This window comes from Hyaena hyaena, unplaced genomic scaffold (genome assembly GCF_003009895.1).
Source record: "Hyaena hyaena isolate Hyena2069 unplaced genomic scaffold, ASM300989v1 scaffold_17, whole genome shotgun sequence".
NCBI lineage: Eukaryota > Metazoa > Chordata > Mammalia > Carnivora > Hyaenidae > Hyaena > Hyaena hyaena.
The window spans coordinates 6,903,079-6,918,881 of record NW_024080648.1 but is presented as its reverse complement, the minus strand read 5'-3'; the positions used below and the strand labels follow the sequence as shown (position 1 = coordinate 6,918,881).

Below are 15,803 nucleotides of genomic sequence, written 5' to 3'. Positions count from 1 at the left end.
AAAAAAAAGTCGTTTACACATGCTTTCTCATGTTCCTTAGCTCTAATAACTCCTCCATCCTCTATCATGTTAATATGATTTCCACTCACATCATTCTGCTTGTGATATAGCACCTTCGTGTCACCAAAGCCTGGGGACCCTTTTCTGTTTTGTCAGCACAAGGCACAAATAACCACTCTCTCCCTGGAATACTCTTTGGTCACCCAGAACACCAAAGCTGCTGGAGTAAAAAAGTTACAAACGCCATGCTGCCAAAACTAGTGATTAGTTCTAAATCCTCAGTTTTTCAAACTCTGGGCGTAAAGCACGTGATAGCTCCTCTTCCTTAAAACACACACTTTGTCTGGTGTTCTGCACATAGAACCTCCTAATTTCCTTCTCTGCCTGTGGCAACTCCTTCACTGTCCCCTCCGCCATGCAAACATCAAATACTGAGCTTCTCAAAATTCTTAGCCCCAGTTCTTTAACTCTCAATTCTTTATCTCTAACTAAAACTATCCTCTGAGATACAGTCTGGGTATCTAAGGGCCACCCACACCTGTTATCTCAAGCCCTCCTCTCTTTAAGACATCTAAAATCAGCTGTGTGATTCCTCAGCTCCAAATCTTTCTCCTTCTCTTCAATGGTTTTCGTCTCTTTTGCTGATGCCTACAACATAAGAATGATCCTTGTTACATGGCTCTTATCATCACACCAAATTCTGCTGAGTCGACTGCTGTATTAAGTGTATCTTTTTTTTTTAATTTATTTCTAGGAGAGAGAGAGAGAGAGACAGCATGAGCAGGGGAGGGTCAGAGAGAGAGGGAGTCACAGACTGAAACAGGCTCCAGGCTCTGAGCTGGCAGTCAGCACAGAGCCCGACGCGGGGCTTGAACCCACCAACCGCGAGATCATGACCTAAGCGAAAGTCGGACGCTTAACCGGCTAAGCTACGCAGGCGCCCCTTAAGTGTATTTTTAATCTATCTCCTTCTCTCCATCCTCAATACAACCATCCAAGCAGGCCACCACCCCCTCTCCCCTGGATTGCCCTTGCAGCCTCCCAACAAGTTTTCCCACTAGAACCCTTGCCATCCCACAATCCATTTTCTCCTCTACAGCCCAAGGTATTCTTTTTTTTTTTTTTTTAACTGTAATTCATGTCACTCCTCTGTTTAAAACTCTCAATAATTCTTAGGAGGAAATGTAAACTCCTAATGTAAACATGGCCTATCTGCTTCCCTTGTTCTGCTTCCGCTTCATCCCTTACTCTCTCGTACTCAACAGTTCACCATAGTGAACTACTCTGAGTTGCCTATAGACACTATGGTCTCTTTCTGCACCTGCTATTCCCTATGCCTGTGACACTTTTCCTCGACTCTTCAGCTTCCTAACTCCTGTTCCTATTTCAGGGCTTACTCGAAACATCACTCTCTCCAGGAAACACTGCAATACTTGCACATATGCGTCCGACGGCTCTCCTATGTGCTAACTAAAGTGCCTTGTTTTCCCACCTCCCAAGTCTCCTCTTCCTATACTGCAACTGCCTTTTTTTGTTCATCTCTATATCCCCTAAAAAATGTAGGTTTTCCTCTCAGGAAGCAGATCATAACCGTCTTGGTCACTACTGTATCCCCACATCATAAAGTGGTCAACAATTTTTAATGAATGAGTAAGTGCATTTTTACCTGCCAAATCGGTTAGTGTTCATTAGCTACCACCCAGGGATAAGCTAATATTTTAACAGTGAGAAACAATGTACAAATATCCTTTTATTTTCTGATGTTATAATCCACTTTAATTCTTTAAAAAGAAGAAAAAACACCATCCTATAACCAAAAGTCATTATTTGAAAATAGCATCTATAAATACACCAGGAACTTAAAGGACAGTGAGGATGATAACTCTTGTGTTCATAATAGGAAGCCAGGGAGGGAGAAAAAAGAAAGGGTAATAATCTTCGTGACTATTCACCAGGATCCTAGTCAAAATACTTCAATTCAGATGTCACAAGACAGACACACATATAATGCAATAAAGCATAAAAGTGAGGGTCAAAGAATGAAGCATTGCAATGACAGGTACACAGATACCTGGACTTCTAGTGGCAACTTGTAAATATATGTTACTTAACATCTTACACATTTCTTGTAAACCTTTTAATCGGAGACAAAATTGCAAGCATAACCTAGAAGTAATTCTGCAAACCACAAAATCAAAAAACCATGAATCCCCGGTCTGCGGGGTTTAATTCTGTTAAGATTTAAATAAGTTCTATATTGGTCTCCAGATCAGACTGAAAACATGTGTTCAGTTAATCAAGATAATTTCTAGCCACAGTACCTTTGGCTATAAGGAGTCAGCAAGCACTCATCGAAGTGGCTTTCCAGGAAAAGAAAAAGCATAAGGAGGCTTCTACCTTCTTAGGTAAAGGAGGGTCTACCACAGAGGATATGGATCCATTCTCAATGGCAAATATAAAGAGTACAATATCATTTTAAATGAGAAGGTCACGCCATCTCTTTAAGCTTATTTAACAAAGTCACTATTTAATTAACATCTTAAACAGCTATTTTAAATCTCCAAAGAAGCTACAAGAATAGGAATAACAACTCTCTATAAATCAATACAGGTGCTTTGGATATTTTGTCCCTCTTAGTGTTCATAGCTATTCTATGCAATAGATATTTAACTATCATCTAAATTTCAAACACGGGGAACCATGTAAATCTCAAGTCACATGGCATGGGGTCCCCTTTGGCTTCTGTGACATAGACGCCCACCTTGTTCCACTCTCCATGTAAGTCTGCTATCCCTGACCTATCAAGACATCTGAGAAAAGCACTGAAGTTGAACAAAGTGGCTACTCTTTGTGGAGAAAAACAGCAGTCATCGTATCCCAGAAAAAATTTAGAAATTTAAACCAGGACACTACGAAGTAACTGGTACACTTTAAATATTTATAGCAAGGATGTATCATCTCCAGACTGGGAGATAACTGTCTGTATCACTGATATTATCAAAGCCACAAAGCCCCAGCTGAAGAAGCCTAACGAAATGCAATGTGACAAAGAAGTAAATGCCTGAAACTCTAATCTCTGGGCAGACAGATCTCACGCCCTAATATCAACCTGGCTCAGACACTCAAGAAGCTATAACAATACTAAGCAGTTTGCACACATGTGAATACTGACTTTTTGGAGATAAACCTTGAAAAAGAGCACATTCAAATTTTGTCTTTTGTTTTTAGATCATCACATACCTTTTTTTATAGCAAACATTTGCACAGTATCACTTAAATTCTCTAATTTTCGATAAATGATGAGACCAGCCTATAAAAAAACAGAAAAGTTAAAAGACTATGCTAAAAATATCCAAAATGAAACCATATGTCCCATCTTTAGAGAAATCCAAAACAGTGACTCCCAAAGCACCCAAAAAGCTGCATTCAACTTATTATGTTACACAAAGATCTATGTCTTCATTAAATCACTGTACTAATTACGAGACTGGAGAAAGCAAGCGGTTTGTGCCTTAAAAGTTTTTATTTTTTTTTTATTTTTTTTTTTTATTTATTTCTAGGAGAGAGAGAGAGACAGTGTGAGCAGGGGAGGGTCAGAGAGAGACGGAGTCACAGACTGAAACAGGCTCCAGGCTCTGAGCTGGCAGTCAGCACAGAGCCCGACGTGGGGCTCGAACCCACGAACCGCGAGATCATGACCTAAGCGAAAGTCGGACGCTTAACCGACTAAGCCACCCAGGCGCCCCAAAAGTTTTTATTTTTTAATGTTCAATATTATAAGGAGTTATCCAAATCAGATAACTTATAAGTAGACTCCAACAAAATATGATCAAGTAAGTAAATCTATTTTGATGACACATATCCACTTCCCCATATTTCACCAAATCAGCTGTGAATGCCCACATATGATCAAGCCTCCTTCAAGGCACTGTTAAGAGGAAGAACCAAGTCACACTGAATTATCATGAATAAAAATGCTACAGAACTTGCATAACAAGTTTTACAATTTTTTTTTTTTTAAATAGAACAGAAGGGGGGCGCCTGGGTAGCTCAGTGGTTGAGCGTCTAACTTCGGCCCAGATCATGATTTCACGATTTGTGAGTTCAAGGCTGGGCTCACTGCTGTCAGCACAGAGCTGGCTTAAGATCCTATGTCTCCTCTCTCTCTGCCCCTTCACACTTGCACGCCCTCTCTATCTCTCTCTCTCAAAAAAAACAACAAAAAACTTTATTAACAGAACATAAAGGAAAATTACCACCCTATCTCTTGACAAAATTGAATTTTTCTGTTTATAAAAAATGGTGTCTCCATGCCTAAAAATAGATGCAAAAAGGAAAACAACAAGATATTCATCTACAAAAAGTATAAATTAGGGAAAAAGAAATCTACTGTGACATAAAATGTATTTCTTGAAAAAAACAAAAACAAAAAACAAATAATGCTATACATAAAGATAAGACCAAATTTCATGATGTTCAAATGTGTAAATATGAAAATACATCTGACTAAGAGCAGTCGAAAGCTAAATTTGGAGGCAATTTTCCTAAATTTTTAGCACATTTTAAATATAAATATAAGAAATAAGGCCAGTTTCAATATAGAAACTATAATTATTTTTATTCTGAAGCTGCTTATAAATCAAATACATCATCAATACCATTTGTTGTTTGCTCAGCCTGGGCTTATTACCCTTTCATGTTTTCAGAGAGATTACATTTTTTACATATAAATTGGACATTATTTTGGCTTCATGACAATTAAAACTACCAGCACTGAACAGTCTATTGATCGGTACTTGCTAATTAATATTGAAAATTAACAGTTTCATTAAATGTCTTCTTAAGCATTTTTAATGCCAATCTGATTTAAAATATTTTAGTTCGGTTTGTGCAACAGTTACAACCAAATTTTTCTACAGTGACTTATTATAAAGTCTAAAAAATACATCACAGTCTAAAGAACTTTGGTACATACATACGCATCAGTGGCTGCATACAGTCTCTGATCCTCAGTAAGAGGAAAATTACTCCAATTGCTACAGCAGATAGATCTGTCTTTCAGAAGCTGTTTGCCGAAGAGGTGTTTAACCAAACCATTGAGGCTCCAGGTCTCTTTACATTTCAGCTACAAGTAATGAAAGATGAACACTGTAAAAAATTATTTCTATTTTCAGGTACTCCTAGATAACACCAACTGACCAAGCCACACATAAAGTTGGCAGTGTTATACTAAAATATAAGGCAGAGATAGTCCTTGATAAACTTCTCGTCATTAAAAACCTCATTTGCAGTCCACCATATTATAAGAATTTAACTCTGGAATTTCCCCAATGTAGGTATTAAAATTCTTGGACTGTAAAACTACTGTTCATGGAAAAAAGTTGGATAGGTTGGTAGGCTTTCTACCCAGTCCAATGAATACTTGGCCGAACAAGAGAATTCAACCTAATGACTGCATTAATAAAATATGTGAGATAAGGGCGATGGAACTGATGGCCAAACTTCCAATAAGCATCATTCCACAAAAGCTGCATTTGCTTTCATTAAAAAAAAAAAAAAAAAAAAATTACTGGCATAAATGGATCAAAAAGAAAAACTTACAATACTTACATGTGCAAATACAGGAAACAAAGCGAAAGTGTACTAAATAAAGGGGCGGGTGGTAGAGCTAGCTTAAAGCAACTTTGCTAAGGCAGTGGGTTAGAACTCCAGATGGAATCCTCATTTGGGACTTCTTTACTGTTACCGTAACATACAGTTTAAATTTTTTTTTCAAAATATCTAACATTCAGGTAGATGGGACATTCTGTGAAACACAAACTTATCTTCTTTATGAATATCATATATGCATTATATCTACTCTTTTTTGAAAGTTTCTTATTTAAATTCCAGTTAGTTAATGTACAGGGTAATATTAGCTTTAGGTATATAATACGGTAAATCAACACTTAACACCCAGGCTTATCACAAGTGCACGCCTTACACCTACCTTTTCATTTGCAACATCTGTCAGCTCCACGAAACTCTTCAATTTGATGTCAAAGTCCTTTAAAAGTTTCCACTGATCTCCTTGGATTCCTACACCTGCTTTTTTAATTGCTTCATTTTCAAGCAACATTTTTAATCCCTGAGGAAAAACTGTAACATTTTATTATTATTTCCATAGGGCCTTTCAAGTATTATTTATTTCCTACTTCTTACACACTCTATGTTTATATTTAAATTTATATTTATGTTAAGTTTAAATTCAGAAGCACATTCATCTTGAGTGTTTCCTTTCTTACCTAAAGCAAAGTCGTGACACATAAATAACAAGAAAAGCAACTGGTTTGAATGCTTCCTCTAACAACACTAACAGTCTCTTTCAGATCACGTAGCCCCTCTAAATTTCATTCTCTTATTGTCTAAAATAGGAATAATATCAATGCCTGACGGGAATGTTGTAAACATTACACAAAACAGGAATAGAGGGGCATGTGGGTGATTCAGTCGGTTAAGCATCTGACTCTTGATCTCAGTTCAGATCACGATCTCACATTTCATACAACCAAGCCCTGCATAGGGCTCTATGCTGATAGTGGCAGAGCCTGTTTGGGATTCTCTCTCTCCCTCTCTCTCTGCCCCTACCCTGCTTGTGCTCTCTCTCTCTTAAAATAAATAAATAAACTTTAAAAAAAAAAAAATAGCGATGTGAATGAGACAGGTAGAAAATGAATACTTCATTACATTTAAAGTTAAAAAATAAAAATAATAAAAATAAAAGTAAATTAAATAAAATAATTAAATAATCAAATAATTAAAACATAATTAATTAAAAGGGGTGCCTGGGTGGTTCAGTTGGTTAAGCTTCTGATTCTTGATTTCAGTTCAGGTCACTATCTCAAGGTCAGGAGTTCAAGCCCCACATTAAGCTCCACATTGGCGCTCTATACTAGGAGTGGAGCCTACTTAAGAAAATAAAATCGGGGCGCCTGGCTGGCTCAGTTGGTTAGGCATCCACCTTTGGCTCAGGTCATGATCTCACAGTTCATGAGTTTGAGTCCCACATCAGGCTCCATGTTGACAGCTCATATCCTGGAGCCTGCTTCAGATTCTGTGTCTTCCTCTCCCTCTGCCTCTCCCCTGCTCTCACTCTGTCTCTAAAAAAATTTTTTTAATTAAAAAAAATAAACAAAAATAAATATAAAGAAATAAAGAAATGAATGAATGAATATAAGGTGATGAAAGAAGCAGCAGCTAATTCAAAAGCTTAATTTTGTAGGGATAAAGCTGACATAATACAACTATCAACCATATAGAAATGAAAGAAATAGATACCAACCTGACATAGAAGAAATATGAAACAAATAACATTTGCTCTCTGACACACATAACTGAATCAGTGCAACTCTACTCTGCTTCCCTGGAGTGTATACTGGTGGCCATTCCATGTCAAATCCTACCACATCTCCAATAGACAGACTCATGCTAAAGGGGGAAAAATAGTGTAAATTAAATACATTAAAATTTTAACTTCTGCGTAACTTCTACATTCAAAAAACTTAAAAGACAAACCACATACATTAGAAGATATCTATGATACAAAAAACTGATAAATGAATAGCCAGAAAATATTAAAAATTCCTTGAAAAGCCCCTAAGAAAAAGATAATACAGTAAAATAAAAAGAAATGTATGAACAGCCAACTCCCAAAAGAAAATCCAAATGGCCAATAAATCCAAGTAAATAACGTGAAGACACAAAATCCCACTCAAAATCAGATGCAAATTAATCAACACAATTTCATAAATATGTGACTGGCAATAATTAAAGCCTCACAATATCAAATGAAAGAAAGGTATCTACCAGTGGGACTATTTATATACTGGTTAATGTTAAATTAGTAAAATCCTCTTGGAAAGAGCTTTAACAATATTTAGCTGAAGATATATAAACACTGTTACCTCCAAGTTTTTCTCATAAATATATCAAACTCTCATATGTGCACAACCATACAGATGTTTAAGAACATTCATTACAGCAACACCTGGGTGGCTCAGTTGGTCAAGCGTCTGACTTCAGCTCATGTCATGACATCACAGTCAGGACATCGAGCACCTGCAACAGGGTCTGCACTGGATGTGTAGCCTGCTTAAGATTCTCTCTCTCCCTCTGCCCCACCCCTGCTTGCACACACACGCTCACGTGCGCTCTCTCTCTCTCTCTCTCTCTCTCTCAAAGAAAAAGTATAGATAATAACAGAATACATGTAACATGTGAGGGAATGCTAAACACTGAACTCATGAAAGACGTTATCTCAGAGGGGTATGGAGAGGAGAATCAGAAAGGACATACCTGGGGCTTCAGCTGTATTTTATCGTAATATTTCTTAACTGAGATTTGAAAAAAATCGGATATTAAGATTTGCTAAAGCTATGTGGGAGGAACATGGATAGGGTTTGTTGTATTATTTTCCATTATTGCTTATAATTGCCCATTTTATAATTTTTTTAAAATTAAAAATGTACAGAACAAAAAAAATCTCAACCTTTGCTTTGGGCCAAGATGCAGTAACAGGGATCAGACATACCCTTCTTCTGTGAACAAACAGAAAATTGGACAAAATAGGTAAACAACAGACACTGAGCAACAGGCAATATAGGACTCTTTCTATGTGGGACACTTTCCAGACAACAGAACAGGGAGGAGAGTCCAGAGCAGAGCACTGAGTTAGGGAGACAGAGTTCAGAGCCAAAGACACAGAGGACCTAGAAGCTGTGGGTGGTTTCTGGAGAAAAGGGAGCTACACAAGAAAGAAACTGAACAAAGAACAACTAGGGAATCCTCAGATGAACAATTCCTAGTGCTTACATACAGGGAAGAGGCATTAAAGGTCTGAAAAGTCACAGTAGAGATTCCTGTTGATCACCTGGGGCAGCCAGCAAAGACACCAGAAGGACACACCTTATTATAGGGCTAAATTATTCCCAGAGTAAAGACTTCTAAAGACCTGCCCTAAGAAAGCTTAAAAATAAAGGCTTGGGGCACCCAGCCAGGTGGCTCAGTCAGCTGAACATCCGACTTCGGCTCAGGTCATGATCTTAGAGTCAGTGATTCGAGCCCCACATCAGGCTCACCACTATCAGCCTGTCAGAGCAGAGAGCCCCCTTCACATCCTCTGTCCCCGTCTCTCTGCCCCTCCCCCACTTGTGTTCTCCCAAAAAGAAACTTTAAAAAATAAAATATAAATAAATAAATAAATAAATAAGGCTCAAAAGGTAAAAGGTAGTCTTCAGGTAACATAACTGCCTGACAAAGCAAAGCTTCTTTCTTTGAAGGAAAGCAAGCAAGTCCAACATTCAACAAGGTAAAATCACAATGTCCAATCAAAACTGTCAGCCATTAGGATAAAATGGGAAAATGTGACCCCTAACCAGGATAAAAATTATTTCATAAAAAAATAACTAAAATAATGTAATTAACAGATAAGCACACTAAAACAATCATTACAAATATGCTGAAGATGTTCAAATATTTAACAAATGTTCAAAGAAAACATGAATATGATGAGAGCCAAAATGGAAGATATTTTTAAAAAGAAACAAAAGGAACTTCTAGAGATGAAAAATACAATAAAATAAAGAATTCACAGGATGGGATGACAGACACTATCAAAGGGAAAAAAGTCAACTTTTAAAAAAAGGAAGTATTCAAACTGAAGCACAGAGAAAAAAAGAATTAAGGAAACTATAAAAGACTGAAAGGGAAGAGAGCTACATGACCAACGTGTATAGAGGCTACCAGAAGGAGAAAAGAGTAACAGGATGAAAAAAAAATTCTAAATAAATTTTTTAAATTAGATGAAACTATAAGGCCACAGATCCAAAAAGCTCAATGAAACCCCAAACAGGATAAAGACAAACCACACTACAGATCATAATCTAATTTTTTTAATGTTTATTTATTTTTGAGGGGGACAGAGAGACAGGGTATGAGCAGGGGAGGGGCAGCAAGAGAGGGAGACACAGAATCTGAAGCAGGCTTCAGGCTTTGAGCTGTCAAGACAGAGCCTGACATGGGGCTCAACCCCATGAACTGTGAGATCAGGACCTGAGCTGAAGCCAGACACTCAACCATCTGAGCCACCCAGGCACCCTGGCACATCATAATGTAATTGTCGAAAACCTGTGATAGCAAAAATCTTTAAGTTGGCCGGTAGTGGCTAAAAAACAAACCTGCCTGTCTTTCCTAATACACACAGAATTTATCAGAACTACATTCCTCAAATCACTTATGCTTATTGCCTTCAGATATGACATGCTATAGCACTGACAAAGGTTAAGACGGTGGAGTTAATATACAATTGTAAATGACAGATTTCACTTTCTCTGTGAGACAAATTTTGTTCTATATAATAAGACCCAAAAGTGGCCAATTAACTGTATGTAGTAGGAGTGAGGACACCTGAATACTCTATCTAGACTTCATCTACCATCAGGAGATAATAGCTAAACTTAACTCTGCTTCTTTTAACCGCTGCAATGTATAATAGTTTAAAAAAAAAAAAAAAAGACAGGTATAACAACTTCGAAGAAAATTTGAATGGAGTCTGTACTACTTCCCCTTATAAAATGCTTCAAGTGTCTTAGATTATATTATTGCAGAGTCCTAACTTAAGAAGCTAACGTTTTAAAATACTAACAGTCTGGGGGCACCTGGGTGTCTCACTCGTTAGGTATCCGACTCGATTTCAGCTCAGGTCATGATCTCATGATTTGTGAGTTCAAACCCTGCTTGGAAGTCTCTCTCCTTCTCTCTCTCTCTCAAAATAAATAAATAAACTTAAAAAAAATACAGTCAGTTCTAATGTTCTTTTTAAGAATCATTTGCTATAATTGTTGCTAACTAAATGCAAGAGAGTTGATCACAACCATTATTCAATATTACTAGGTTGGTATTTTTAATGAAATATAATGGGGCATTTGGAGGTTGAATAATTCTTGTTTTTTTTGTCTTACATTGATGAAATTAACAACAGCTTCAACAGTTCTACATATCTGGGAGCACCTGGGTGGCTCAGTCAGTTGAGCATCCAACTCTTGGTTTCACCTCAGGTCATGACCTCCCAGTCATGGGATCGAGCCCCATGTTGGGCTCTGTGCTGATAGCATAGAGCTTGCTCTCTCTCCCTCTCTCTCCCTCAACCCCACTCACACACACGTGCTCTCTCTCTAAAAATAAATAAAACAAACTTTGAAAAAATAGTTCTATACATCTGAATTACCAAAAGTAACAAAAATTTAGCAAAAGTAATAGAAAGGCTTATGAATGAACAAACAGGTACACATAATACCTTTAACCCAGTGTTTTAAGAGTTTTTTAATATAAAATTAGAACTTGTCAAGTGATATCCCACATGTAGAAATAATTATCTATAGAATATATCTTAACTGTAAAATTCAGTATACTTACAAATACTGTCATAACAGTTATCTTCAAATGAACCTAAGAAATTCAAATCTCTTACCTAATATCTTCTGATAGAAAAGAACAATCACTAGCTTCATAACTGTAAACAATGGATCCAGTGAACTCTAAGAAGGGGAGGTTGTCTTCAAAAACACTCCTCTGAATAGATGCCTTGAGTTAAACAAAATTCCACAAATAAAGTTCACATTAAATAAGAAATGCTCATGGAAATCATGAAGTTCAGTGAAACATTTAAATTATAGTTCTACGTTTTATCACTAATGTTCTGAGATTTAATGAAGTCATAAGGACAATGTAACAAAAGTGGAACCATCCCATCCATAATAAAATTATTTTTCTAAAGAGCTTATTCGTAAGTTTGTGATCTTATATATTTTTATAAGAGCACTTATTTTATTAAAGTTTTTCTGTAATTAAATTTGTATTCTAGATGTAATAATGTTGACTTAAAATGCTGAAGACCAGCTGGTGGATCCTGAATCTATGAAAACTTAAACTTGCTACCCACAAAAATTCACCACAGTAAATACTGTCTAAATTATCTAAATTAGAACATACTAGGAAGGTCAACCATACAAATGTGATAAAAAGATGAAAGTACAGCGCAAGAATTCCCATTTTGTAAAACTAGTTAAAATTTAACCCCATTCCACCATTCAATAACTAGTTATGGTTAAATCACACAACAGCAATTCTAATTAAAATAATGATGCGAAGTTTACAAGTGAAGACTGACTCATTTTATAGTGAAATTTACACTAAATTTCCTATCTGAAATAAGACGTAGGTTAAGCGCCTGACTCCTGATTTCCACTCAGGTCATGATCTCACCATTCAAGAGTTCTCCAGGAGTCTGCTTGAGATTCTCTCTCTCTCTCTCTCTCTCTCTCTCTCTCTGCCCCCCCCCCCACTTGCTCATGCATGTTCTCTCTCTCTGTCTGTCTCCCTCCCTCCCTCCTTCTCAAAAATAAACTAAAAAAACAAAAGAAGAACTGGTGAACTGCATACCTTTCTTTCTCCTACAGGACATCTCTCATTCTGCATAGACATCCACTGAGGAAGTTTCCGCCGCTGTGGAGTTGTTTCCAATTTTTTTTCATTCATCTTTAATAGGCTCAAGTAGCAAACTCCAAAAAACAATTACTCTGTGAATAAATACAGTGCAATCTTTGAAAGAAAACTCAGAGAGAGAGGCTTGTGGATATGACTGAAGAAACAAACATGTATATTTAAAGTTACAGCATTTGGTCCACGTATAGGTTTTAAGAGATGGAATTGAAAAACAAAAGGAAACAGGTATAATATGCTAGATCTAATAACTATACATTTAGTATTTCTTCTTTTAAAAATAAGTGAGCCAGTTTAACTGAGTTCAAAGGTTCTAGACACTTCAAAATCCTATTATTCTATGACTCTGATCCTTTCAAAGAATAATCTTTATCTCACTACCAAAGACAATCATTAGATGTATAGATTCTTATAAATTTTTGACATCTTTAATTTTCTTATCGCTCTCCTAAGATCTAAGTAAACTTAGCAAACCGTTGGACTTATTCACAAGTGTACTTGAAAAATGAATTTTTAGACAGAGAACAGCTTTTCTAGAGTAAGGGTTTTTTTTTAATTAAGCTCTTGGCCTAGTAAGTGAACAAATTTCCCTAAGAATAAGTGTTTCACAGGGGATATTTTTAAAAATCTGTTACTAGCTTTGAGGACTCTTCCCAATGTAAACCACACTTCAAGAATAGTTATGGAAAATACAATGAATAGAAACATGATATATTCTTTTTGTTAATGGCAAATGGTACCATACCCTCATGTGACTTAACATACTAAATTAAAGTAGCTTTAAGTTCTTAATAAAATTTTTCCAAGTCCAACCTTAGTTTCTATTATCTCAAATTTCTAATAAAGGGGCAGCAGTTTTGAATATATACCTGAAGATTCTTATGATGAAACATGATGTTAATATGAAATAATCAAAGCAACTATCTATGATTTAGGGATAGCCTGTTATCTTCATTGATACTTGGCAATATAAACCCTGAAGAAATTAAACAGTATCAGCAGGTATCCATCTTAATTGCTCATTTTCTCAAGCATGAACCCCCAAAACTGAGAATACTGATAATTTATAAAGGAAAATGTTTAGAGATTACTCTAGCAAAATTTTCTATATAGAACCAACTCCACCATTCTATTGCATTAGGAAGTAAAGGGTTAACCAAGGCTAGTAATACACTCTCCCTAATGGAAAAGGGTGAAATGAAAGACCTCAACAATGGGTCCGAATGAATAAAATACTAATGACATAAAACTAGATGACAGCCTTATAAACCTAACAATGGCATTTACTAGCAGATTAATACAAAAGAGTACCTATCTAGAAAGTGCTGTTCGCAAGATATAGCTCACCTATCCTGACTGCTAATCATAAATCATAAATACGCCTGACATTATGGATTTATTAATTTATGGCTGTAAAATGGGGAGTAGTCAAGTAAGCTGTGTAATTAAGAGAATATAAAACAGAGGAGTTCCAAAACCAAAACAATTTCTTTTGTGCAAAAAAAAAAGGGGTGGGGGGGCTGCACACATTGCTCAAAACTGTTCTTTTAATCCAAAACCATAACATGTCCAATTGCAAAAGTAAAGGACATTTTTGGAATCTGTGTCTGACAGTTTCGGGTTCCTCCAAAAAAAGAATATGCCATCTGCACTTCGTGCTTGCCTATATTTTTTGAATCATTAGCGAAGTTTTGACATTGGGTAAGATCTATGAATCACTGAATCAGAATGGACAACTCAAGTATGGGTGTTACAACTTGTATTATATGTAATCAGATAAAACACATGAAATATATGTTTTAGTCACTATATAACATTTTACAACTATCAGTAGTTATTAATATGTGTCTCAAACTCAAACAGGAGAGTTAAAAGTTGATCTCAAAGTCTACTTTTATATATGTTCTGTTCTTAATCTTAAAATATTATCTTTATAAAGCTGAAAAACAAGTTTTTGCTACACACAGAGTAGATAATTTGCAACACTGCCAGAAATTTGAGGTTCCTGCAAATAATAGACAACTCTATAAAAACAACTACAATATCTTGGAATTTTGTAAGTAATTCATTCATACTACCCAAACAGAAATAAACTCCAGGAACTCTTCCCTACAGCCACCTATAACACTAAAATTGTTTTAATTTTAAATGCTTAGTTTTCAGATGTAAAATACTCTCTTTTACACAAAATTCTGTCTCCAGGCAAAGAATTTGAAAGTAAATTTGTTTACAAACCTAACATCTTTGTCAAATTTACTTAGCTCTCAGGACAGATAAGAAGTATACAGAAAATTAAGGCTTTAGAGTAATTTGCAACAGGGAAATTCTTCAAGATACATGAGGATGTTTTTTTTAAGTTTATTGATTTATTTTAAGAGAGAGAGAGCAGGGGAGGGGCAGAGGAGAAAGTGGGAGAGAGAGAATCCCAAGCAGTTCCACGCTGTCACCACAGAGTCCCATGCAGGACTTAATCTCAGGAACTGTGAGATCAGGACCTGAGCTGAAATGAAGAGTCAGAAACTTAACAGACTGAGCCACCATGGGGTCCCAAGATATATGAGGATTTTAATCGTTGATCAAATTAAGGCTATTCTCCTGAGGGATCCAAGTCATTAACAGAAGTTTTAATTTATATATTTAGTTGTTATGTTGTTGAGTATGAACCACTTTGACCCATCTTTCTGTAAAATGAAGTCTTTTCTTTTCGTAACACTTTATCTTGTATTATTAAAGGACCTTAAATTCCTCTTTGAAATAAATACAGGGGGTCCCTGATTAACAATGGTTTGACAGGATTTTTCAACTTCACAGCAATGCAAAAGCAATACATATTCAATAGAAATCACACTTCAGATCTGAACCTGGATCTGTCTCACACTAGTGATATGTGGTATGATCCTCTGTGGGGATGCTGAGCAGCAGCGGTGAGCCCCAGTGCCCAGTTAGGCACACCATCATAAGGATAAACAACCAACACACCGACCATTCTGTAACCATGCAACCATTCTGGTTTTCACTTTCAGCACAATACTCCGTAAATTACATGAGACATTCAACACTTTATTATAAAACAGCCTTTCTGTTAGATGATTTTTGCCCAACTGTAGGCTAATGTAAGTGTTCTGAGCACATTTATGGTAAGCTAGGCTAAGTTATGATGTTTGGGAGGTTAGATGTAAGAAATACTTTTGGTCTGGGTGCCTGGATGGCTCAGTTGATAAAGTGTCTGACTCTTGGCTTTGGCTCGGGTCATGATCTCCCACATC

At 36.4% G+C, this 15,803-nt stretch overlaps 1 protein-coding gene across 4 annotated transcripts in view; it reads right to left on the bottom strand.

Annotated features, from left to right (window-relative positions):
• Window positions 1–15,803, bottom strand: part of WRN (WRN RecQ like helicase) — a 141,170-nt gene that overhangs the window by 96,550 nt on the left and 28,817 nt on the right. For all 4 annotated transcript variants that reach the window (XM_039220865.1, XM_039220879.1, XM_039220886.1 and 1 more), the window contains 6 exons: window positions 12,478–12,614; window positions 11,507–11,619; window positions 7,322–7,467; window positions 5,990–6,138; window positions 4,976–5,125; window positions 3,241–3,310 (listed from right to left, as the gene is read on the bottom strand). In XM_039220865.1, coding sequence (XP_039076796.1) covers window positions 3,241–3,310; window positions 4,976–5,125; window positions 5,990–6,138; window positions 7,322–7,467; window positions 11,507–11,619; window positions 12,478–12,573 — 724 coding nt within the window. In that variant the 5' untranslated portion in view covers window positions 12,574–12,614. The remainder of the gene's footprint in view (window positions 1–3,240; window positions 3,311–4,975; window positions 5,126–5,989; window positions 6,139–7,321; window positions 7,468–11,506; window positions 11,620–12,477; window positions 12,615–15,803) is intronic.